Source organism: Patiria miniata, unplaced genomic scaffold, assembly GCF_015706575.1.
Source record: "Patiria miniata isolate m_02_andy unplaced genomic scaffold, ASM1570657v1 HiC_scaffold_8, whole genome shotgun sequence".
Taxonomy (NCBI): Eukaryota; Metazoa; Echinodermata; class Asteroidea; order Valvatida; family Asterinidae; genus Patiria; species Patiria miniata.
The window spans coordinates 5,002,363-5,029,043 of NW_024037075.1; the positions used below are offsets into that span (position 1 = coordinate 5,002,363).

At 40.8% G+C, this 26,681-nt stretch overlaps 2 protein-coding genes across 2 annotated transcripts in view; one reads left to right on the forward strand and one right to left on the reverse strand.

Annotated features, from left to right (window-relative positions):
- Positions 1 to 434: 434 nt before the first annotated feature.
- Positions 435 to 4,334, reverse strand: LOC119719593. Its single transcript, XM_038189071.1, has 2 exons — positions 3,923 to 4,334; positions 435 to 2,753 (listed from the first exon to the last, which is right to left on the reverse strand). Exons 1-2 carry the CDS (start codon positions 4,134 to 4,136, stop codon positions 1,513 to 1,515), a joined length of 1,455 nt encoding a protein of 484 aa, XP_038044999.1. The 5' UTR covers positions 4,137 to 4,334; the 3' UTR covers positions 435 to 1,512.
- Positions 4,335 to 13,062: 8,728 nt separating this feature from the next.
- The window catches only part of LOC119719682 (partitioning defective 3 homolog), a 70,460-nt gene continuing 56,841 nt past the window's right edge, over positions 13,063 to 26,681 (forward strand). Inside the window, exons 1-2 of the mRNA XM_038189177.1 lie at positions 13,063 to 13,098; positions 17,883 to 17,987. Of these exons, the coding sequence (XP_038045105.1) occupies positions 13,063 to 13,098; positions 17,883 to 17,987 (141 nt within the window). The remainder of the gene's footprint in view (positions 13,099 to 17,882; positions 17,988 to 26,681) is intronic.

Below are 26,681 nucleotides of genomic sequence, written 5' to 3' on the forward strand. Positions count from 1 at the left end.
TAAAATTGACTTCTCTTCAAGGGCGTGCCTTATGGCAGAACCCACAATTGTAATATACAAAAATAAATAACATTCTTGTTATGTATACATGTCCAAAGGATGTGTTTCTCTGGTTCTTCCCCCCCCCCCCCCCAATAAATATATATATATTTAGTTTAAATAAATATATATATAAATAAATATAATATAAATAATATAATATATATATAATATAATATAGATGTAAAAACAAAAGTAAAACAGTGCTCAGCGGATAGTAAAATCCAAGCTTTCAGTGCAAAGCACCTTCATCGGGGATACATTTTATAATATAATATATATAATATATATAAATAGATATATCCAATGAAAATGGCATCCATCACAATCCAATATATGATTAATATAATATATATAAATAAATATAATAAATAAATGAATGAATAAATAAAAATGTACATATATAAATAAATGAATAAATAAATATAAATACATGATCATAATTAAAATAATACACTGGTTAAGATAAAATGTGTTTGGAAATGGCCACAACAATGAAAACTATATACACCGGTTATAAAAAAGAATCACAACATTTACACTGCCATCCACCACCGCATTAGGCATTTATACAAAATAAGCTTATAACTCATCATGGGCGGGGGCCAGCAGCTTCTAGAGTGGCGTGTTCGATTATAAATCATTAAATGTCCTCTTCAATAAGACAGAGGTTTTAGCCAAAATTCAATACAATAGATATTTCGTCACCACCACGAGTGTTTTGTTTTTCCATGAAAGTCGACTTTCATTCATTTCTAATCTATTTTTATGTGCTCATTTTATTTTTTATTGTTGGACCATATTTCTTGAAATTCAACCCCCCCCCCCCCCAATGTGAATCATATCCATTCACTAATATGAAGAAGTAGACATTCGAATGGATGGAGTTATTGGAGTAAGGGTTGCTATAAATCATATGATCCAACGTTACTTTCTCTCAAATGGTTTGTGACAGATTATTTTGGGAAAAACCACAACAAATAGCATCAATGCTATTATGACAGAGTGTTGTAATGACTTGGACTCGAGACTCGGGACTCCAATCGACTCAAGTATCCAACCTCAAATGACTTGACTTGGATTCGCTTCACTTTTTCAAATGACTTGACTTGGATTCGAATCACTGTCAGAAATTACTCGACTTAACTCTGACTCGAGTCTGCCAAAACAGATTTTTTTTTAAGATAACAATTTAAACTTAGCTTGAACGAAGTTACTGCAGTGACAACTTGACTTGACCCGACTTCACCAACATGCCTGTGTTGATTTGATTTGACTAGGGATTTGAAGGTACATGAACATGTACATGAGTTTGACTTGACTTGGCACTCGAAGGCAGTTCAACTGGACTTAACTTGAGACTCAAGCAGAGGGAGACTTGTTCTAAAATTGTTATGACATGGAAGAAAAATAGGCAATAAAGATTGAAAAATTGCTTCAATGACACTTGTGTCTGGAAAAGCAAAAATCCATTCAGTCAAAAGGAACAACTGATGGGCACATGTTGGTCAAAGAACAAGATACAACGGTGATTTTGTCCAGAAGTGTAACATTATCATCTCTGGAAATGACAAAATCCATGGGAATTGTGCTGTGGAGGATGGTATATTTCTGGCGCAGATGTCCTATAACTCGCTCCACATGAATTCTGGAGTTTGCTACTCTGCGCGTGTTTTCAACTTGCTCTCCAGATAGTCGTGGCCCATCTCTTCTAAATGCAGGGAGTACAAGCTTAGCACCCATCATTCCAACGCTGTCTGAAACATCAAATCCCCTGTCTGCCATCACAACATCCCCTGGACACAACTTGTGGAGGAAAGATGAATGTTCAACCACGTATTTGTCGCTTGCTCTTCCACCCCAGCCTTGTGATAAATAAGATATGACTCCTTGAGGGGTGATGCCGATTAAGTATTTAACAGTGTTGTTGTGTTTGTACGAAGACCATGTTGACGTTCGTGCTGCAAGATTGGACGGCCTTTCTAAAAATATTTCGAAGCAATCGATAATAACAGTTATCTGTTTGCCAAAGTGTGTCCTGAAACTCATGGGCATAGTTTCCCACAGCTGTTCCCGATCAGGCCAAAATATGAGTGGCTTCAGTCTGATATACATGATGTTAATAATGTTCAAAAATGTTTTAGATGCTGTAGACTTATGCACATTAAACCTCTGCCCAAGGTCCACATATGTAGGATTCAGTCGGAGTTTTATGAGGCACAACACTAGCTGCTGAAATTTTGTTAACTTGTTCAAACAGCTGCACACAACGAATGTTTCTAGGTACGTAAACAGAACATCCAAAATGGCAAAGCTTGACAATCCTGTGAAATGCTTCACATTTTCATCATTATCTTGGAAGAACTGCCGATCAAAATTATTGTTACTCTCAGCCAGCTGCTCTTTCAATTTTCGGTTTTCCTCTAACAATCGCTGTAATTCCGTTTGTGTGGAATTCATGGAGTTGCTATCCAAGTCAGTTTGGCAGGCCTCTTCGGAAGTGGACTGTTGTCGTTTGGGGGTCTTGGGAACTGAATGAAGCTGGAGAAGAGCCTCGGCGGCATCCAATTTGGACTTCTGTCCCTGCCTGTAGCAGCGTCTTTGGTACCTCTCCAAGTCTCGAGTGGCAGTTGCACCATCTATGTTGCTGTGACCAAGCTTGACAGTTGGTGCCCAGTCTGGATTGGTATTATCATACAATGCAGAGGGCTTTCCTACAGGGAATAAAATACAAAATAAGTTAACAAATTGTTCATTCAAATAACATTATAGTGGGTGGACCCCTATTGATCACAAAAAAAGGGTTGGTTCCATAATCCTTTGTTTTTTACTCCCAACTGCACATACGTAACAATGCGCCTTGTTTTTCTTTCGTGACCTTTGACAATGCATGTGCTACTACGTTCACACAAAGGCTTTTTGTGTGCATCTCATCTAGGCGCTTGCGTCAAGCAGGTCTGATATCGCGCACTCTGCATGTGTCCTGCACTGCTCCCTGTAGGATGCCATCTTGATGTTGATCACCGTTGTCAGGCATTGTGGGTATTGTCAAAGGTCACGACAGAAAAGCAATGTGAGCAGTTAGGGGTTACGTATGCGGTTACAAAAAGGGCTAATGTACAAGAAATTGGCAGAGAAAATGAGCGTTGATTTTCATATAATATCCATTATCCAAGCACTATCTCAGAATCTCAGAATGTTGACTGGACATCGCTGCTAGGCATCATCATCCAACTATGGATTTACAATCTTGTTGAAGTGCAGGCTTGATGAAAAAAAAAAAAATTAGCGAGGAAAAATATTGCAAAGAATTCCATACCCAGCCACTTCCATGCACAAAACCTACACTTACGGGACATGCCAATGTTTCCTAAGAAAATCTGGCAAAAATCTGAGCGCGGTTTGCTCACAGTCACAGGTACACTTAAACTTTAAATTTGTGTCAAAATCCCCATCCTGGGGCATGAAAAACATAACGAAAACCCCAAATAAGGGTCGGGATAGTGCAAGGAGGTGGAGAGGGCCAGGGGAACATTAAGTCCATGGAGTACCACAGAATAAAAGATTTTTCATAAATTTCAAAGAAAAACTTTAAATTTTCTCACTCCTGTAACTGTAGTGTAATATTAATAATATTATTAAAATAATCATTTTTAGGAAAGAATTCCATATACAGACTCCTCCTCAGACCTTCTGCACAAACTGTATGGGCCATGACAGAAAAAAGTCAAGGTGTTTTCTGACAAAAAATCTTGATTCAGTTTTCCCTCCTAAATTTGCGTTTCTTCATCAGATTTACAACTTTGGGTACTTAATTTCAAGTCATATTTAGGAAAAATAAGAGGAGTCCGTATACGGAATTCCTTTTACTCAAATAACTCACCGCTTGTAAAATGGTCCGAGCAGACCCGTACATACGGCAAGTTGCTCTCTTTAATGTCTCGGGCGATTTGCGACAGCCATTTAGCGCGTCTGCTCTGGGAGAGTTCCAGAGTGGCAGCTCCTTCTCGGGTCAAAACGGCGGGCAGCCGAAAAAAAGATTTTTTGTCCCGATCCCCCCTGTTGCTGCAGCCAATAATTGCGCAAAAATTCACCATTTCTATGTCTTACACTGCTTGGAAACATAGAAAATGTCGAAACAGCAACCAACTGACAAAAGTGTGTACGCTGCGCTACGCTACCGTCACGTACGAACGTGGGTACGGGTACTTGTTTTGTGTGCGTTTTGTTGTTGTTATGTTGTAATCCAACATGGCCGACCAACAAAACAATGACGTCACCCTCGCGCCCTCTATAAACTAACAATGCAGTTTCTTGTAGACACTTCTTATCAGTGCCCAACCCATCTCATATTATTGAATGTCAGTCCAAGTTGGATCCAGATATTTTATACTCTGGGGGAGCTATGTGAAGAATGTTGGGCAGATAATGAAGGGACAGTGGGCAGTAAAGTGGGCCCATGGGTCTTATAATAAGCCACACATTCCTTGCGGATGGACTGAAGTGTCCAGCTTAACACTGACCAGTGTTATTACAATTGCAATATCTTGTGTTTTACATAAAGGAGCGTCCTTGGGAAGATGATAAAGTGTAGAAATTTTGTGCTTTGCAATAAGCATGTTTACCAGACAGAGTTTCAATTGAGTTAGGCCCCTATATTTTTTTGTGACTAGTTCTCCATTTTTGTTTTATTAAAGCTCAGCACATTAACTTGCTAGGTCATATTTTTGTTAGCATAGTAGCTTCATACAATTGTGCCCATGCAGGTCCATACAGAGAGGGGCATCACATAGGCTTCCTGGGTTTTTTTACCACTGCACAGTTTGTATGATAAAAATTTATGAATTATGCAATCTATGACATGTACGGTACATGAGCATACGGTACATTGCACAAGACTTAGTGGTCTGCATGTTTTTTTTCCCCCACAGGACTAGGTACATGCAGGATATCGCAATATTTTTTTATGAAAATCCCATAGCCGTGTATGGTAGTTTTACCTGAAACAGTGTACAATGTACACGTATGTGTACATGTACTGTACGTAAGCTGTACATGTACGTGTACACCTGTGCATGGATTTTGATACTTATGCCCGCTTTTGTGCGCAGTTTAATATGGAAGAAGAATCTACTAGATGCGATGTTAAAATGAATTTACTCGGCACATGTAGAAAACTTGAAACCGGAAATTCTTTGTACATGTACAATCAGTTTTTTCAAATTGCTTGAACAAATTTGATTTCCGTCGGACTCCTTTTGAATTTGCAGAGAAATTCTCGGTTAAATTGTGTAATAACTTGAGGAATTTGCCATCAAATTGTGTAATTGTTTCCAGCCCTTTCCTATTTTTGGTTCCCCAATTTACCCAAATCCAAACACCAATGACGCATGCATTGGTCAAACATAATTTGGCTGTGCCTGTCAAGTAAGAGCGTACACAATAAACCACTTTGTGGCGAGACACTAGAGTCCCTGTGCGATTTATGGGAACCGTTCAATTTGACAATGACCTCAGTTCAGTGACCTTTGACCCCACATACAAGTTCTTGTACTTCAATAAATATGTACAAAATTGCTTATTCTGACCTAAATCGATTTCGCATGCCCTTTTTTAAGAATATTTTTGAGTAGTTAGTGGTCCATGCTTGAGAGAAATTATAACGAATGAATTAAAAAAAAAAATCCAGACATTCCTGATTTGTAGTCTTTTAAAATTGAGAAACAGTCAAACAAAGAGATCTACAGGTATATATTTTCAAAATTGCTTAGAGATTCCCAGTTTGGGCTTTTAGTACTACTTGTTATTTTTGAGTAATCTCACTCATGATTTAGGCTGCATTCAGCGTTTGAAAATTTCATGTACACAATGTACAATGTACATGTAGGTGTCAAACTATGCTGTGAATTGGAACAAAATGAGGTTCAAGTTACTGAGTTTTGCATAGCAAACATGACAAAGAATGGCACAAATTGCTTCCGATGGTGTCCAAAAGATGCCAGACACACTTCTGGCTCAAATTTGCTCACTTTTACAAAAAAAAACCCAAGAAATCTGTCAAGGCATCAAAAAAGTAAGCCCCCACCCCCTTCCAAAATAGTCTTTTTGAATTCTGAGGCTGTGTACAGTAGCCCCATGATTTCTTGTTGTCCCCAACATTTCCTCTTAGTTTGGATGTGTCACGTGATCAGCTTGCATGCTAAGCTATCCTCCTTTCTAGTCTGCCGACCTTCCGTAACCCCAGACCCTTTGCCTAATCCCAGGGCATTCGTACCCTTCAAGCATGCTTCAAGGTACATGTAATGCTCCAAGATGGAGTGAGGCCTTGAGGGCAAGCCTAAGCCTAGGACCAAGTGTTGATGACAGGTGGTTGACGAGCTCAGGAATTCAGAAGTCAGCCTGGATTAGGGACGAATAAAGACTGCCAATTCAATCATTGCCAAGTCTGTTGTCTTGGGAAATGATGGGACAGCGTCACGCACAGGTTGAGGGTTGAGGCTTCTCAACCCGAATTCCCTGGTTATTTTTGGCGAGAAGCTCACTGATTCCTCGAAAATCAAACACTGTGCACTTAACGACAAGTGTATAGTCTTTGCACTGAAACAATATTGGAATCTCAAGGCCCAGGTAAGTTAATACCAGTGGTTAGGCTGTACAGTCGTTAACCATGAGATTACTGCAAAACCAGGCGTTGGACGTTTGCAGATTTATCATTAAAAAAATAAGGGAAGACCTGCAGCGAAAAGAGAGGGGGGGGGGGCCTTAGCTTCAGGTATAGATTGAAAATTATCATGAGCATTTTTGGGTTGGTATTGATCAGTGTTGTAGTTGAGACCAGACAGTCCAAGACCGAGACCAAGACCGAGACCTGAAGTTTCGAGACTGAGACCAGCCCCTTCAAGGCAGACAGAGACCGATGTGGTCCTAGACCGAGACCGAGACCGATGTGGTCCTAGACCGAGACCGCAGATATTAAATAAGAATAATCTAAATAAAAAACAAGATACATAATTACAGCTGAACAGTCTCTTCTTGAGATGATGCAGTTGATGGGGATGTGAAGGAACAAAGTTGTAAAATAGTCTCCCAGAGCAGAGCACTAGTAATCACTCGACGATATTCCTTGCTCCATGGCGAAACATTGCATATGTGTTACAATGTGCAAACAGTTTTAAAATATTGAAAATCTGCTCTGGTTTTACAGAGTTCATGAGCTGAATCTTGACTTGTGAACCATCACTGTGTCCTTTGAGTCAATAGAGGGCGCCAGGTATGTCAACCCTGACAATAATTTAGTGACCATTTCAATTAAGTGCATCTAGGTGGTCCCCCTGCCTCTGCTTATTTGTGGTGTGGCCAAATGACTTGTTTTTTATGGCCCAAAGCTGCCCATAAACATCAGGGAGGGCAGTAAACAATCGGACTGGCGAGGAGCCTGGCCTGGTTCTCATTTATAAATAAAGCTGTGACAGTTTGTATACAAATTAGTCTCGTGTGTGGGATGGTGCATCTTTGGGACTCCATACCAACTTGTAAACATTATACATGTAGTCCTTGAAAATCCTGCCAAAAATCTGCAGAGATTGGAAATTGGGAATCATCATTTCGTATCGTATGATTTGGGGCATTTTGCAACTTGTTTTGGAGAATTTATGCCTGTTTTGGTATTGCATCTGCATTTTCTCATATCTTACGATTTTCCTTTTTGGGATACAGTTCGGCGGTGTTTTCACGAAGTGACAAAAACCTCTACCCTTCAAAGTAATCATCCCGAGATAATCGCATTTGATCCTTTTTTTTCGAAAACACATTTTTCGACCGGTTGGTACCGTACCGGTAGAGCTCTTTTTTAGGATATTTTTGCATTGTCAAGTAGCGTATGCTTTGTTCTTTGCTAATTCAAAGTTGTTTGTTAAAAGTCTCTCTTTATTAAACAGTAATTCATTAATAAAAAGTCTTTAACACTGCGTTAACTTTATGAGAAACTGTTACTTTTATGCATCATTCGACAGTGGAGCGCGTCTGTTGTTTTCGTAGATACATGTATGGAATATTTTTCAACATCGTTTGCGGGTGTGCGTCTCCTCCCATCCTACTGCGTATAAAGCAATGCATGACCCCTTCTTTCTGCCTTTCCCCCCCACTTTCCAGCTTTGTCCAATGTCATAATAATCATTTTTGCTAATAAAACGGCTAATAAAACCTCATCAAAATTAGTTCCATTAGTTTTATTACTTGCCTGTCAATTTCTGTGATGATTGGACTTACCGTAAGTGCCATTGTTCTGTGTTTTATAAAAAAATTAATACATTGTATAAATTGACCTCAGATGCACCAGGCTTTGTGCCCTTAAAAAAAATACATTGTTGAAAATTTAGCTGTTGGTGAACCTGGCTTGAAATGACCTACATTTACATAGCAAGCATGACATGCGTGCAGTGCATTCCAGTTTTTCATTTGCAGTTCGCTTGCGGTTATTTCGTGGGCCAGTGAAAAACCAAAACAGCAGAACCTGAGAGCCCGGTCACGCACTCTCGTCGTGCAGGATTGTAACAAATTTACTCAGTTACAGACGGAGAAAGAGTTGTAAATTCGGCTGTTGGCACGGAGAGCGTGAAATTGGGAGCAATGAATCGCTTTGCGAGGGCATTAATTTAGGAAGAGGCGGAATACCTCATCACCTTTTCTTTTTTCCTTGGCATTAGGACACACCAAACTTGAGTAAAAACTCTTTCAAATAGTTTGACCGGTAACTCAACAAGGTAAAAAAAGTTGCTACATTTTTGCTCAACTAAATGCAATCACAATTTATGCCATCCCATAACCATCCCATAACCATCCCATATCTTTTATAATCTGTCTGAAGGTTTTCTTGGATTTGGTCAGATTGCCTGGTAAAAATAAAACAAGGACAGACACTATAATTTTGCATGAAATTTGATGCCCTCAAAACTTGTGGTTTTTTTGGGTATCAGTGGTGGATTTTTGTGGATTCTGTTTCGAAACGTTTCTATTATAGCGACAATGCACCATATGTAGTTGATCAGTTCAATTTCACAGACAACATACATGTACTTAGACAACATATCTCATTTTCCCAACATGAATGTTGGTGGGTCTATTGTTTATGTTAGCTGACCCGTGATGTCATGGGCCGTGGGTACTCCCCCGCCCTTTGCTTGCTGACGCCACTCAATACATTTTTAAGGGCTCTTTGGGCTTTGTTCCAAGAGTAGTTTTATGTACATGTACGTACCGTACATTTATGTTTGTTGCAAATGATCCGCATGTTTTGGTTATGGAGTTTCCATTTTGTACCATTTTCGTTTTTCTTGCTCAACTAATTCGGAAATTCTGTCCCTGTCATTCAGTTTGCATACATGTATTGCACAAAAGTTCGATGTACATGTACCTCACATTTTTCAAATGAAAGTATGTAATAATCTGTTGTCAGGAAATCAAAAATTGTTTTCTTGGGTTTTTTTTTGGTGGAATTCAAAATTGTTTTTGTGGATCTTGCCTAATTATGCATTCATTTTCTAATCCAAACACTCCTCAGATATTCAAAGAACATTTCCCTTGCGCTTTACCTCACTATTTTATTTATAGACGCTCGTATTTTACATGTGGTCAGCATTCTCCCCTAGGGATCCTAAATACTGCACTACGGAATCCTACACTACATACAGCATTCAGCAGACTATGGGGAATTTTAGTTATTACTATATTGCCACTCCAAACATGTGTTTTGATATATATTTTTTGTGGGAAGCCAATTGTTTTGCGGTTAGATGTAAGTGACATGGCCTCGTGACGTGACCCCCATTGGAATGCTCGGAGGGGATGCGTTATATTGAGAGCCGAATTTACAGTTGCGGTTCAGTTTTCAGGGGAAAGGCCTTCGGAGTTGGTGAGGTGTTGTGTCGATGTCGCAGTTCACACGTTACTTTTTTGTTTGAGGAGTGCGGTTCGGCATACAGGCATTGTGTCTCGGTGTACCCTGCGCTGTGACTTTTATTGAAGGTAGGTTTTGTTTATTGTCATATTGTCGTTCTGAAAGAGGTTTTGAGAAAGGCGGTTGAGATTTTTCCTGTTTCTTTTTTCTTGTGTCTTGAAGGTCAGCGTATTGATGGGTTGTAGCAGCCTGTAATGCGGTGCCCCAGAGTGCGGACATTCCATTATGAATGCCTGCTAAGGGATCACCAGACTTTGTGGTGTTAGTGTAGATCAGCCATGGTACAGACATGTCACTGTGTTTGTCTATGGTGCAACCATAGTGCAACTGATGTCTGTCTGGTATTCTAAAAGCTGTACATGTGTAAAATCTACAGTAGCTGCTATCGATAGCTACATGTATGGTGTGTGTAGTTTGCTGAGTGGAATTTTCTCTGCGTTTTAAAGGGGCACTAGGTCCTGAAATTCCTGAAAATTTCATGTTTTGGATTGTTTACTTAGCCTATTTCAAACATCTTTTTGAAAGGAAACCAACCTAATGTCTTACCGTTCCCGAGAAAAGATTAAAAAAACCCGCTTGTTTACATCGGACACGACAGAGTACGAATAAGTTTTTCGTGTCGTTCTCAGTGTACGATATACACATTGTGTGTCTCGGGAACAGCGGTGACCAATCACCAATGCAAAAAAAGTGGTTTCTTCAACATCCGCAAAGGGCGAACACTTTATGAATGAAATCACAACTAGCATCCAAACAGCTCGAATTTATGGGGTCGCAAAAGTGGACCCTAAAATTCGTTCTTGCACGCATTACACAGGAATAACACAAAAACGCCCAGTTTTGAAAGGATAGTTGTGTGGATGTTTATATCCTACTTTTAAATGTTATTTCCGATTAACATCATCTCGTTCAAAGCGCGTTTTGTAGCCCAATTGGGCTGTTCCAGGACCCAGTGTCCCTTTAAGGCATCATCTTCAAAGAATCTGTTTTGTTTAAAACCGAGTTTTGTGGACATTTTTTGTTTTGTCTTAAGTCATGCAGGTTGGGTTCAATTCCGAGTCCTAGTCTGAAGGATCGAGTCCGAGTTTAACTCAGTTCTCGCTGAGAAATTGGGGGAAAAAAAATTCAGGAGCTAACTCAAAACCTGCGCTGCAGCCTCCTGCTTACATTTCTGCCTAGTTAAACACTGTGAGAACATCACTCAGCTCGGCGGAAACAACTGTATCCCGTTGGATTTCTACTACCTAAATTTAGACATTGAACTGCATCTTTAAAAAAAAATTGGGGGGGGGGGCGGAGAAAGAGAATGGTCCCCAACAGGTAAAATATCACTGCAGATTAACAGTACCCAGAGGTACACATACCCAGATATGCACCAGGACAGCATTTTTTTGAAATTGGTAACATATGTTCTCAACTCCTCACTACATTCATGTGTCTTTCCATGTTAATCTGGTTCAATGATTTCCATTTCATTGGATTGTGTTATGTCATGCAAGGCGAAGGACCCCCTAGCGTTGTGAACACTCTGCAGATTTTTGTTTGGTTATGGGTGACACCCCAAATTGTAGTCCAATAGGAAAACTTTGTAGGCATAATGTCATGTGTCCAAAGGTCTTGTGGCTGTTGGGTATTTTAAGCCCATTTCACACTAGAGCCTCTCAACCCGGGTTGAACTCAACCCTGGGCGAACCCAGTGCCGCCCCGGGTTTGAGTTTTTGATTGTTCAACCCTGCGTTCAACCCCGCATCGTTTCACACTTGTTTCATGCAAACCAAGCTTATCATGCTCAGTTACTACTGTTTTGAACCCTGGCGAGAGTTTCAACCCGGGTTTAAAATCTCAACCCTGGTCTGGAGCAGGGTTGAGTTCAACCCGGGGCGAAATCAACCTCGGGGTTGACGCAGGGTTGAAATTCTTCAAGTGTGAAACGATGCATGTTTTCAACCCTGCGTCAACCCCGAGATTTGTTTAGTGTGAAAACAACTTTATTAGTCTTGAGCATTCAAATTTGAAGTTGTCAGGGTAACATGCATACTTTGCTTTATCGTGTAATTTTGGGTAAGTTGTGGTAATATTTGTTATATTTTTTACTCATCTGAGCTTTGAACAAAAGTCTTTTTGTTCTTAGTTGTTTGATTTTGCTGCTTTCTGCAGGCTTAACCCTAACCCCCAAGGCCCTTTGGGATAGGAAACATCCTCAATCCTCCAAAATCATCTGTTATTTCTTGAATTTGAATTTGCTCATGAGAGGGGTGACCATTGCCTCAATCCTTCAAAATCCTCCAACAATCACTGTTAATGGGTTGAGGCAGTGCCGATGACATTCAGAAGCAGTGCGAAAGATATCGAGCATAATGTAGGGCTCAATTATGCATGACTGAACATAAACAATGCTGGGTACAACCTATGAACCTGACACAATGCATCCTGCAAAATTAACTGACACCTTTTTTGCCATTCAGCCTCAATCCTCCAAATTTTCCAAAACCGCCAGGAGGATTTTTGAGGAGGATAAGGGGTAATTATTAAGCTGTTGTGGTTTCTAAAAGTGGCAACAACAATCTGATGGAGTCACGGTTAATTAATTTTCTCTGTATAAGTTTCTATGCAAAAACTACCCTCATGTACCGGTATGTATGCAAACATCAAATGGTTCATGAAGTCATACCCATTACAAGGTACCGGTACATGTAAACCTGGATTTACAGATGCTTTGCATGTCACGTCATACATGTACGAAATTGTTTGTTATTCAAAACTCGCGATGCCTGTACGATATGGATTATGGCAGCCTCGTTTTTCGCTTTAAAAAACCCTGTATCTTCGGTTGTAAAGGGACGAAAGGGGTATGTACATTTAATACAAATCTTTGCTAACTAACGCAATGTCCAAACCTTATGTTTGAAAGGATTGATTCATCAAAATCACAACTTTCAACATTTTAAAGATGGCGTCGGCACGTAAAACGGATAAACTAAAGCCTAATTATAATGTGCCATATTTTGACACATTTAAATTAGACAAATCCAGGGGCTGAGATCGCGCAAGGCATGATGGGAAACAACATGGCGCAGCAAGATCTCGTACCCATTGGAATTGAGGTTTGAGACGGAACAACTCTTGCTTTGACATCCTCCCAAGAAATGGGTTATTGGGACAACCACTCGAAAAATCAAGTCAAAAATGCTCTTGACCAAAATGTTCTTAGATGTTACAAAATCGGTGCTTTGACTTTTGAAACATTCAGACAACAGGTGTTACCCATGTTTGGTACTTCACATGAGCTGTGGTATTTTATCAGCCGCGTCATAAACCTGAAGTGAAAACGTCGGATGAATGCGTTTGACATTTCAACAATCTTCAGACCCCTGCAAGCGATCTGTCTTCCTTATCAAAAAATGTTGTTTGTCTCTGTTGTAATCGGAGCAATGTTTATCACTTTCCGACATTCCGATTTCATTTTTTCCCTGTTCAAATAGAGGTGATCCGTCATTCTATCATACCGGTACGTACAAATATGTTGTCTCAAAATCAAAGTTGTGTTAGTACCTCCAAAAGTTGTGTTTCAAATAACATGCAATATTACTTCACGAACATTTTGATGTTTAAAGTTGACGGTTAAATTTCAAAACATTTACCAAATGCATTGCAACCCCAACAATGTGTCTAGAAATTTGTTGTGGAACTTCTCGCATAGTTCAAGATGCACCTTAAAAGAATCAATTTGGGTCAAAATCAATTGACTGTGTACATATGTACATGTAAATTATATGAATAAAAAGAAGAAGAAAATCCAGCTCAAAGTGTTTTGAATTATTTAAAGGGAATATACAACATTTGCAAACATCGAAAAATAAAACTACCAAGTTTTTACGAAATACATGTAAATGACAGTCTAAAGCATCCTGTAAAATAATGGCACCTGGTGTGAAGTCGTTTTCAAGGAAATGTTTTTTTTGTATACATTTCCAATGGTGGTCGGCCGTTGGAAAAACCCAACTATTTTTCAACTACTGCTCCAAATTTACCTTTTTTTCAGTCCAAATTTTGGTTGCTATTGGTTACATGTTCATGAACGGCTGCAGGCCAGCTAGACTGGTTCCCTTACCTTACAATTTTCCGGCAACTATAAATTGATCCATTTCAGCTTTAGTGGAGTCAGGGAATTAGACTACTTGAAAATGTTTTTGTTTTGTTTTTTGTTTTTCCATTTTCGAACACAAAACTTCAAACATGTCAGTGTAAAAAATATTTGATCTATTATACTAACCCCTCAAATAGTTCATTTCTGAAAATTACAGCAAAAGCCAATGATGTACATGTACATTCCCTTTAAAATAAAAAGTCGAAAACAATTATTTACAGTTCACACAAACAATGTTTGGACTGTGTGTCTGTTTATTTCCCCTGAGGCGAAACAAGTCAAATATTTTTATCCGAAAGAATTGTAATAATGACAACACAGAAACTGAAACTGGCTATTGAAACTGTCAAATCAAGTGATTCAGACACAATGAATTTCTGTTTTATACAAGACCACATTTTACAGTTATGTGTATTGTGGTTTTTTGTTCTCTTGTGTGAAGGTTTTTTTTGTATTGAGAGTCCTGAAAACACAAGCACTCATGAGTAATACACTACGAAACTGAAATTTGACTACCGGTATCTTACATGTAAATACATGTACTTTGGGAAAGCCCCCCCCCCCAAAAAAAAACAAAATCAAAAGGAGAAAAAAAATCAACCTTATTCATGAAAAGAGGAAATTCATAGATCATCTCTGAAATATTGCCACATGTAGCAGTTGGGACTTGGGAATGAAAAGTTCCAAAATGGAAATATCATTTTCATCAGGTTGTCAAGATTGATTTTGTGAAATAAATTCACAACCTTGGAACAGAGTAAAAAAACAAGTTGGCGCGAAAAAGCTCGACAGCAAAATGAACTACATTATAAATACATACATGTACATGTACATTTTTGTAAAATGTATACATGAACATTGCTATGGAGCTGTTGTGCTATGATGCAAGAGGTCAGATGATTTCGCCAATTCATACAATTAGAATACACTGAAAGTACAAAATTTGACTAGCATCCTTATTTGATTACACAAAACCGCTTCAAAATGCCGCAAACATGCGTGCATATTGCCTTGTTTTGTGAACCGCAAAACCACTGTCACTATTTCTTTCATTCTCGCTGGATGACATCACGGCCATGTGTGTTTGGTTTCGCTCAGTCATATTTTCTACCTGCCAGTAGTATCTGGAAAGCATCAAGCAGTGTGCCAGGGTGGGCCCCTCTGGTGTAGGTGTTGCGGGCTCTGTTTGTTTATCCTGTGGGGCACCTTGCTTCAGGTTCAGGGGGTCCCATCAAGCATTCTCTCTGCTCAGAGGTAATTGTGTCTCAAGACAGGGATTTTTTTTTTTACAGCGGTTGCCATGGCGACGTGAAATGTTGAGCCACTGTGAGGTATTCAGATACATGTATGTGTAGTCTGGTACAAGTGTAATGTACTCTACACTTTCAGTTTTCACTATGTGGTGCAAATGAACTATACGTGCTTGTCCATACGGTGCATGTAAAACTGAAAGTAGTGGTTGTTTTACTTTTAGTTGGGTTGGACAAAATAGAAAGGAGTTTTGGTGTGTGCTGACTACTGTTTGTTGGTGCTTGTTTTCATTACTGCCCAAAGAATGTGTATATTGTACTTATATACCACGGAGAAAGGAATAGACTAATATAGGCCTAATGTCCGTACACCTTTGGTATGCATTATTCTGTTGTACTAGTGCAGTTGAGATTTGTTCTTTAGTTTGAGAATAGTGAAGGCATCCAGGAATGAGTGGGCCCAAAACAAAGCTTGAAAGAATTTTTTTGAGTTGCTGGTGAAATAGGATTGACCAATTTTAGAGTTTCTATTTTTGTGTTGTGATTTACAGAGGGGACTTGTTTGGTGCTTGTTCAGAAACCATTCGGAAAAGTTATGAAGTACAGGAACATCCAAGCTTACAATGGAGGTTACATTTGAAATTGCCAAAACTTTCTTTTTACTTAGCTGTTTTAATTTCTTCAAGGTTATTCATTGGGTGGGCATGTTTAGCTTACCAGTACCCGGTACGTACAGATTGTGGTCACTTTCCATTCCCTGCCTTCATTATCAGAGTATCAACAACACAAGTTTGGAAACAAAAATAAACTACCGTACTTTCTGTTTACGAGCAGTGTGGGTGATTCCATGAAACTGCAGTGACTTACGAAAATACCACAACTTGTATGTTGTGGTAGTACAAAGGACAACACATGTGGCTCATTAGTATAGTACACGTACATGTACCACATGGAGATGTTAACCCTAACTCCCTAGCATGATTTACTAGGAACCATACCCATCCTGGCAAATTCCAACACACATATTTCTGACTTTGATTCCGGAGGTGGGCCAAGCCAATGTAAAAGACTGTCAGTTTATAGGGGAACTGTACTCATCCTGACAGATTCCAACAAAACATGCCGTTGGGTTTGATGGGTTGAGTTCTGTTAAGGTTAATGTACTATTACGAAGGCCTCAAATGTACATCATGATTAGTAGACACCTCGGAATGCTTTTAACAGTGCCCCATATTTTACTCCCTGCGTTGGGCTGACCTTCCAATAAATTACATCACACCTTGCATTGCCAACTGCCTGTAATGGTTCACTCTCTCCTACAAATCCCAGAAAAAAGAAAAGATGGATCTATATCTATTGCACATCCGTGGAATGATAAATGTACCCATGTGGTTTAAACAGGATGACAGGAAAGCTTAGATGAGAATGGAAGAGGTGGTCAGGTTTTGGAGTTGCGACCAGGATAAGGCCTCAATGTCTAGGCTCAGAAAAGTCATACGGACAGCGAATCAATCTTCCTTCCGATTTGTTTATTTGACAGACTTTTCGCCAGCGTTGTTTTGAGGTTTTTTTCTCTCTGCCTCAGATACCCATGAACATATCGAATTGGTTGACTGTGTTCAGAACGGCTATGTCTGAGTTACAATACATGTACATGTATACGGCTATGGCTCAGATACCCATGAACGTATCAAATTGGTTGACTGTTCAGAACGGCTATGTCTTAGTTACATGTATACGGCTATGGCTCGCAATTACACATGTGTCTATGGAAAGCAGCCGAAGCCGCTTCCCACATATCGACATCACCATAGCCGGGTAATTGGGACCTGGCCTATGTTCTGAAATGTGAATGATGACACTACTTGTTGTGTATGATACCGGTATTGAGTGCACTTGTACTTTTCAAACTGTCCAAATTATTATCAGGTGAAAACTATTAATGCCCAAAAGTTTGCTTTATTCACAAAAGCGACATGTCAGTCTTTCATTTGTCATTACGGTTTACAAGTATTATGTGCCAAACTTTTGTTGTTTATTAAATTGGGGGCAGTTATGGTCCTGCATTGCTACGTGTTGCTTGTATTAACTAAATTTTCTAACGCAGCATTCATGAAAGTTAACTTGTCAATTAAACTTTTGGCCAAGTTCGGGCAAGGACCATTAGTCGACTAGTGGTTGATTTGTGACGTACCTTACGCCTGCGCACTAATAGCAAAGTGCGAACGTCTCTAGTCGAACGCTGGTCAAAATGTCATTGCAAAACGTCTGGATCCTGGCTCCCTGCTGTACGTTATGAACGCGCGCGGCTATGGTTACCAGCGAAGCAACCAACCCCAGTAGGTTGGTTCCAAATAGTCGACTAGCGTAGTTAACCATCGTCGACTAGACAGAGTTCGGGCAAGCGTTAGTCGACCAATGGTTAAGTATAGTCCTTGCGCGAACTTGCCCTTTGATTGACTGTTTATTTTTCTCCTTGTTACGTTTCCAGACTGATGATTACTGGGTCCGAATACGAAGCTTGAAGAGCGAAGGGGAGGAGGCCATATTGGACACAGACGACCTGGTCTGCGATGTAGCTGATGATAGAGAAAAGGTATGGGTACCACAGATTCCTAATGTACTAACTGATAAGTGCATCAAGGTCACAGACTGAAGCCACTTGGGCGCCATCTTGGGAAGCCTAATCGTATAGAAATTATCTGTGCATCAAATTTTGCGTATGTTTTATCAACCAACATTAAAAGCAAAGGGGACGAACTTGTGTTCACAGGAACGGAGTGCCCATCTCTCTTTCTGAGGGATTGGGCCAGACTCGATATAATGCTGCTGTTGTGGGTGGATCGCCACACCTCCTCCACAGCGAGTCTGTTACCTTCCCAGCATTGAATAATGCCGGTACCCATTTAACACAGGTTGAGAGGAGCAATTGAGGTAAAGCACCTTACTCAAGGGCACAACACGCATGGCCACGGCGGGGCTCGAACCCACAATCCCACAATCACGAGCCCTGTGCTTTCCCGCTAGACCACACATGCCCTATATCCAACATTGTGGCGGCCATATTGAGAGGTCAATAAAGTGATTTTGGCAGCTTCATCACTCTGTGTACAGTGATCTCACAGCATGACTGCTACTCCTGTGTGTGATGTACTCGACTAAAACACTCCCATAAACCCATATCAGAATCATAAAGTTGTTTCTGTACTTCCGTCAGGAACATTCATGAAAATTACTTCCGTCAGGAACATTCATGAAAATTCCCCCCAAAAATCCCCAACCAAGAAAGTGAAAGACCTCCTCTGTTTTGTTGATTTCACCCAGAACCTGCCCCTGGTGGAAAAAAAATGAGAGCAGAAAAATTCACCGTAATTAATCCTTGTCGAAAATAAAAGAGGAAATCCGGATATTACTTTAGGTTTCACCATTCCCAAGTGCACGCAAACACGGATCTAAAAAAGTTCCCCGTCACACCTAACGGACTCTTTTCCAGCGCCCCTTAATAATAATACCACATAAATTTAAGTGGTTTTCCACCAGGGATGGAATTAGGGAGCTACATTAGCTTCACTTCCTACCCAAGTGGTAAAAAAAGATGACACTAGGGTGTTGGCGGGGAGAGTTTTTTCGGTCGGCGAGGGTTTTGGTTGAGGAAGTGAGGACATGGTTCGCGACCTCTTCATGGGAAATGCAGATGGGTTGGCTAAGGGGAGCGCAGTTGGTGGTAGCATTTTTTTTCTGCAGTGTAAACTTTTGCCACAGAAAAACAGTATTTGTGTGGGTTTATGAAGTTTTGAAAATGGAATGTTTCTGTGTCGAGGGCCGTTTTGCAAAGCCAGTTGTATTTGAACTTGGGGAGGGGGGGGGGGTCAGGAGATGAGTTTTGTGGTGTGGATTTTTTCAATGACAGTAATTTATATTTTGAGCCAAAATGAATGAAACCTTTTGCTTGTTTAAATTTGTTTCCAAAAGGGAATCGTAAATTCAGATTTTTCACAGCCCGGCAAGGTGGACAGACGTAAAGACGGACGGAAATAAAATAGAGATTTATCGGATCCCCAACCTAGCCCATTTTCCCTGACCTACACACGCAAGGCTCCGTAAATATTATGGTTTCAGAAGCTTACCATGGCAATCCTCACTGGGAGAGAGTCTGGCACCTCTGCAGTGGTTGTCTGAGATTTGTATTTCAGGAGATTTGGATCAAGACCAATTCTCAGTTGAGTTAATTGTTCCTCATTAAACATTATACTGACAGTATAAGGGTTTGACAGTTCAATTTCTTAATAGAGTGCTGGTACTGTTCGGGAAGTTGAGGTCCGAATCCTGTTTTTACTCCAATGTTTTTCATACAGCGGAAGAATGAATGGAAGAGAAAGTATAGTTGTGAATTTCTCTTATCTGTTCAAATGAATGATTTATGTTACTCATGCCTCTTTTATATTAGGATGTGTCCCAGAACTTGCCCTAGAATACCCAGCGGAACATAAAAAGCAAATGCCTTGAGCCATAAATCTTGTGGTATGTGCCGGCCTGCATAAGTACCACAACAGCCCCTCCTGTGAACATGAATGTAAACTTCAGTGTTTAGACTGGGAGTAACAGGTGTCTCATGTCTTATGCAGCGCTGGTGAGGTGCTAAGCCTGGCCAGGATTGACAGCCATTGATAGCACACAAATGCCAGACAGGACTTTCACAAAGGCGAACTCTCTATTGTGAATTCCTGTGTACAAGTACAAGTACGGTACACCCACTCCCTCAACTGTGACTTTCACACTTATCCCAAATCTCTAGAACTCAAGATTCTGGGTACCCATTTCACACTAACTTCGATTTACTTCATGTATTTGGTTGGGGGTGGGGGTGGGGGGACAGTCAACACGGATGGGGGGACTTCCAACTTCCAAGCTGCTGATGATTCCAGAAATGTATGCACATCCATGGGTAAAATCCAACCCTGGTCGGGACCAGGGGGAATAGGCTCTATCCAGGTAGATCATGCAAAATCCACTGCCGACCCATTTAGTGATGTAAAAACCAGTGTCGTGTACATGTACATGTACGTGAATAAAAGTATGTCTTGCCAATCAGTGTTTGAGCAAACCTAGTCCCACCTACATTTATGTTGGGCTAGTGTTGATTTCCATACGTATGAACGAGACAGTATGATGAAAAGCCTAAAGGTACAAATGTCGCATGTACTTTGCCGCCTGTGCACCAAAGTGCTCACGCGACAAACTTAGTCTGGCTAAGACTAGCGCACATTCCGATGAAAATGCAGAATTTGCCTAAACCTTCATACATGTACATACGTGTATGTAAACAGTCTTCCCAGTTATTGAGTTTAGCATTAACTAACTCCTGAGGCCCGCTTTGCTAGGAACCATCCTCAATCCTTCAAAATCCTCCAATGGCCCTGCCTCTCAAATGCATTCAGCCTCAATCCTCCAAAAGCCTCCTCTTCAAACACCATTCAGCCTTAATCCTCCAAAAAGATTGCATTCATCCTCAATCCTTCAAAATCCTCCAACAGCCCTGCCTCTCAAAATGCATTCAGTCTCAATCCTCCAAAAGCCTCCTCTTCAAACACCATTCAGCCTCAATCCTCCAAAATTGTAGATTGCATTCATCCGCAATCCTCCAAAATCCTCCAAAACCGCCAGGAGGATTTTTGAGGATTGAGAAGGGTTAGGGTTAATAATAATACATTCGTAGTCATACATTGTTTCATATGTGACCTACACTATTTGTCAAGCACACCTTGGCAACAACCCTAGCAGGACCAATCCCGAACAAAGTCTGGCTCAACATTTATTTCGCGGTATTTCTGATTTCTAAAGTCTCGATGGGGATTTTTTTATTGCCTGAAGGAGGAAAGAAATATTTGTTCCCTTCTCTTGAATCAATTGCCCTTGGAATTAGTTTGTTTCTTCCCGTTGTTTACAAATCCCTTGAGATTGGTTTGTAAACTTTCTGGGGCATAAACACTGAACTTGGCTCCTGTCGGCCTCGTTACCGCATGCCAGCCAAAGTCTGGCCCCCTTACCCTGGCTCCTCCGAAAATGCCATAGAGGATCACCCTTCTTGGAGAAAACAAATGAGCCAGGGCAGGTCCATCTGTCTAGATTAGCAAGCCGGAGTCAACAGGGAGTGTCTAGGACCATAGAGCTCAATTGAGAACCCTAGTGGCGGCATGATGGGTACTTCATTTTATTGGACAATAATTTATTGTTTGGGTCATGGTCAGTGGCCTTAGGCAATCCACGTTACCCCAACTTGCCCTTTTCCACCCAGAAGAATAAATGAGAGTGCTCTGTGGTCCAGCAATATTGAGGGGAGCCTTTGGGACTGGCCAGGGCTAGTTATTTTAGGGTGATGGGTTGGAGTCTAGCTGCTGGCCAGTGGCCATGTTCTGTGTCCCTTGGCAAGTCCCTTTACCCCAACATGCCTTATTCCACCCAGGAGAAGGAATGAGCTATGCCCTGTGGTTCAACAGTATTGAGGGGAGCCCTTTTGGACTGGTCAGGGTTGGTTGTCTGACTGAGGGTCATGGGTTTGAGTCTAGTGGCTGGCCAGTGGCCATGTTCTGTGTCCCTTGGCAAGCCACGTTATCCCAAGTTGGCCTTTTCCACCCAGGAGAATAAATGATCCGTTCTCTGTGCTCCAACAATAGTGATGGGAGCCAAGGCTTTGGGACGGGTACATGTAAGGGTTGGCTGTCTGAGGGACATGGATTGGAGTCTACATGTAGCTGCTAGCCAGTGGCCATGTTCTGTGTCCCTTGACAAACCACATTACCCCAACTTGCCCTTTTCCACCCAGGAGAATAAATGAGCCATGCTCTGGTCCAAAAATATTTACATGTAGGTGATCCTTTGGGAGGGGTCATGGTCTAACCAAAATTGAGGAAAGCCTGGTGAGTAGTCGTTTGGTTAGGGTTCATTATCGGAGGGTCAGGGGCTCAGGTCCAGTTGGTGGCTGTGAGCTGTGTCCTTGGGCAAGCCACTTCACCCTAACTTTCTTCTCACAGTCAGAAGTATTAATAGACATTTGGTTGGGAATAACTCATGACTCTCATCAAAGTTTTGGTCATGTCATGTGAAAGGAACAGAGTACAAATACCAATTTCAACAAATGATTTTGTTTCATTACACCAATAGTAAACAAATCAAGCTCCCTAAATACGATGGCATAGTACCATGCAACTCTAAAAAAATATTAGTACGAAAGACCTTCACTGAATAACATTTCAAAATCTAAAAAAAAAATTCTTTAATTATTTTCCCCCTACACTTTCCACAACCTGTTTTACGTTTTCACTTGAGAAACTAATAATTACGGACGTACATTTGTGCTAGACTGGCCTCTATTTCAACTCATTGAAATTTGAAAAGCCTCAGCTACATGCATGGTTAGACGTCAAAATTTCACAACAGAAACCTTTATTCCCCTCGCTGACATTTGCGCAGTTTGTCACTGAACTGTCAAGGCTGAACTCTTTTTGACAACAGCAATTTGTTTCGCCCAAATGATAAATCACCCAAACTCCTTGGTTTACAAAAAATCTACTGTCAGATTGCAACAATACTTGAGCATTTTAAATAGAGATTGACCTGATAATAGGCTAATGACTTTGAACCCCCTCACATTTTGCTTTCCTGTGCCCCGGTTCGTTTGCCAGACATTGCCTAGGGATACAGTTGTCCGTTCAACCTCAAAAGAACCTTGACAAAAAAAGGGGGATAAAGGGGAATCAGACGGGACTAGGAGAAGAAAGAAGACCCCCAGGGTGGCATTGGCATTCATACTGCTTAGTCTGGCATTTTTATTACATTTTTTATCAGTTATAAAAAAAAAGTTGAACAAAGAAATTGACTGGAGTGGGGTTTGAACCTGCGTTCTCTGGATTACAATTCCGGTGCTCTACCAACTGAGCTATCAAGCCGTATGTTGGTGGATCCCATATTTAGTTTTGTGTACCTTTGTTTCAACCAGAACCATTTTTCTCTTCAACAAAGACAAGATTTGTGCCCCCCAAAATTGTGTGAAATCATATTTCATATTTTATTTAAAATCAAAGACAATAACTACCGGTACGGGCCACTGAAAAAGACAACTATTGGCACCCCCAATCGCTTTTTCCACTGCTAATGTAATACAATTTTAGTTGCAATGAACCTTTATGCTATTTCAAAACTATGTCCACAGCAACGCATTATGGGCTTCATTCGCAAACAAGAGAGAGTGCTCTTTTGGCCGCTTTTGAGAGTGTCGAATTGGGACACACTGCATGCATAGGCCTACTGGTTCGCAAATATAGCGTGAAGAACGCACAACATATTTCATTGTGCATAGCGTCTTCGCATGAGTGTCAAGCGTCGCCGGCAATACGTTCAGATGTCTCTCCCAGTGGTCTCCCCCAACTCTCCCTTTCTTACCGTTGAGGGGGTACTTGTACACAGAGTGATCAGTCCAAGTTTCCCTTACCTCTTTAAAGCTACAGTCCATCATTTGTAATTTGTGCATTTTGTTCGTTTGAAGCAACAAAAGAGTTCAAAATCTAATGAAGGATACTGAGCAACTAACCTAATGAAGTTTCAGCTAAGCTTCAGCTGTACATTCCGAGAAAAACAGCATTCTAAGATCTCAATTTCAAATCAAAAGTTACTGAATCATGTTTTGAATTGTTTTGAATTGCAGCTATACGCGACGTCGCGCACTGATCCGACGAATTACAACAACCGCGCGCGCGTGTGCGTCGTTCCAATACTTGGGCGCGCTGCGCTGAATAACAAAACGAACTACTAATTTAAATTTTCCTACGGTGCTTCTTAAGAATCACCGTTGGAAATGCCTTCTTTCGTTGATTACTTCAAAATGACAGCTTCCCAGAAAGAAAAATTTCACAGGGAGTTTAGTTCCCTTACTATCTTTCAACCAAGTTTGTTTTTCAACAATAATTACGCCAGTTACTTTTCGGATGGCTGCAAATGATGGACTATAGCTTTAAAAAGTACAAAAAACCCCAAACAATTCTCACATTTACACTTGAGCAGGCACTTTGAAAATATTGGTCAATTTCCTTGAAAACTGCTCAAAATGACCACCTGTGGTTGAAATAGCCACCTCAAGAATACGTGTAAAAATACATTAGTGTAAATTCAAAACTACTTGTTCGAGCAAAATTGTTTACAAACGAACAAAATTGTAAACAAATCAAGATTGTATCTCCCCCCTCCCCAACTGTAATTGTGTTAATGGGAAGAAGGGAATGTGGGACCGTCCAATTAAACTGAAGAGCTAAATGGAAGGTGGCCATAAAAGCAGTCATTTGTAAATGACAAGCATCCCAGCTGTTTATTTGGAGCCCTCTAGGGTTTAGATTGGGCACCACTTGAGTCTGGGTGGGGTGGTGTTGCACAAGTTGTATCAATCAGCCAGAAGGATGCATACCAGTTTGCATTTTGGGGCTGTGGCTTTTGGATTTTTGCATTGACATGCTGCAGAGAATATCCATAGCCAAAGCCGTAACTTTGTCCGGTGTACTTCACGATTAGCCGGAAGTGACAATTTTTTAATATAAGGTTGTTATGATGGTGATGGAATTTTTCTGTATAAATGTGAATTTATTATTTTTTGTGTTTTGTGCTCAGTTTGAATTGGCAAGCTGACCCTGGCAAGGTGGTGGTCGAGTGTTTTGTACCGAAGGCCTATTTGTACCCCATTTCTTTGTCAGAATCAAATGTAATCATTGCAGTGTAGGCCTAACTACTGATTGCTTACTTTGAACTCCCCCTCCCTGCAGTATACATGAAATGCCGCATCAAGAAGGGCGCCCTCTACAGTGTACATGGACGCGCTGCGTATTATGCCCCCCTTTTGATGCACATTGTATGCGTGGCAGAACGACATAAATGATGTGACATGTGTTTATTACAAACCTGACATGGGACTGTTCCAAACCAATGAAATTGCAGCTTCAAAGACCAATAGAACATTTGGTAGGGGTGGGGTGGGGGTGGGGGTGGGGGTGGGGTGGGGGTGTAGCAGTGAAGTGAACACTTCTACAATTTGAATTGATGCTGCAGTCTTCACCACCCCCCCCCCAAAAAAAAAGTTGATAAGGGATCCACTGGTGATCACATTGCCAGCAACACCCCTCTCTAGGTAAACCAGGAACACCCCTCTAGCTCTACAATGTACATGCATACATATTAGCACTACCCTCCCTATTACCAGGAAAATGTTGGTAAATTTGGTCCTGTCCCCCAAGCCTGTTGGTCATTCTGTACGGGTGTTGACGGGTTCCTTTGCTAGATTGATCCCCAGTCCAATAGCACACTGATCCCTCAGCTTTACCTGTCATTGGGGCCCATGTCTGGACCTCTTTTTCCATTAAAGGTACCGACGATATTTGGTTTGCACCCCTAGTTCAGAGAAAACTCTTCATCGACAGCCAACTGGGCACAACCAAAGCCTAAAGATTGTAATCCTAACCTGCGTTAAGTGTGTGTATTCCAAGTAAACCCTTCCTGAATTTTAACATAATCTAAATCGGATGCCTGCTGAATCTCAACAGGTTCAACATCCAGAGCAAATGTCATTTGTTCAAAATTAACAAGACTTTCAAAATTGCCTTGTGTTGGGGTACTTATGTGGGAAACTCTTGGAATTAGCTGAGTTATTTTCATTTGAAATGTGGCGTTGTGAAGATTGCTACGTACATGTAAGTGTAGCTTTTAATTGAAGAAATAGAAATGCTGAAAAGAAAAGATTTACTACAAAAAAAACTTTAAGAAATTCAATTCGTTATTATGCAGCAAAATTAATGGTTATATTGTTTCAGTCTGAAACATTTGGGCCTGCTGCATGTGCTAGGTGTTTAGATTTGCATTAGCTTTAATGTTGAGGCATGCAGGAACAATTGGAAGAATTCTCCACATCTGTACGAGATACCTTTAAAGGTCTTGCCTATTAGCGCCAAGTCCTTGTACTGTGTTGGAATGCAGACAGTGGGTGTTTGAAGTCTGAGCGAAAAGAGGGAACTTCAGGCTTGCCCGAGCCAATATCTCGCTCACGCAAGTCCGCAAGTGGCCCACGTCGTTAGTTTAGACATTCCACTCCATTGCTTGTACTGAAATCATTAGCGTAGATGTTGGTTGCTGTGTTGTCTTCGTTGTCTTCAGAGCGTTGGTCTTCAATTGCCAAAGTCACTTCAGGAGAGGTGGAGCCGCAGCTTGGCAGGTATTTGAGGGGATTTTGTTCTATCGAGTGGCTACAGAACCACTT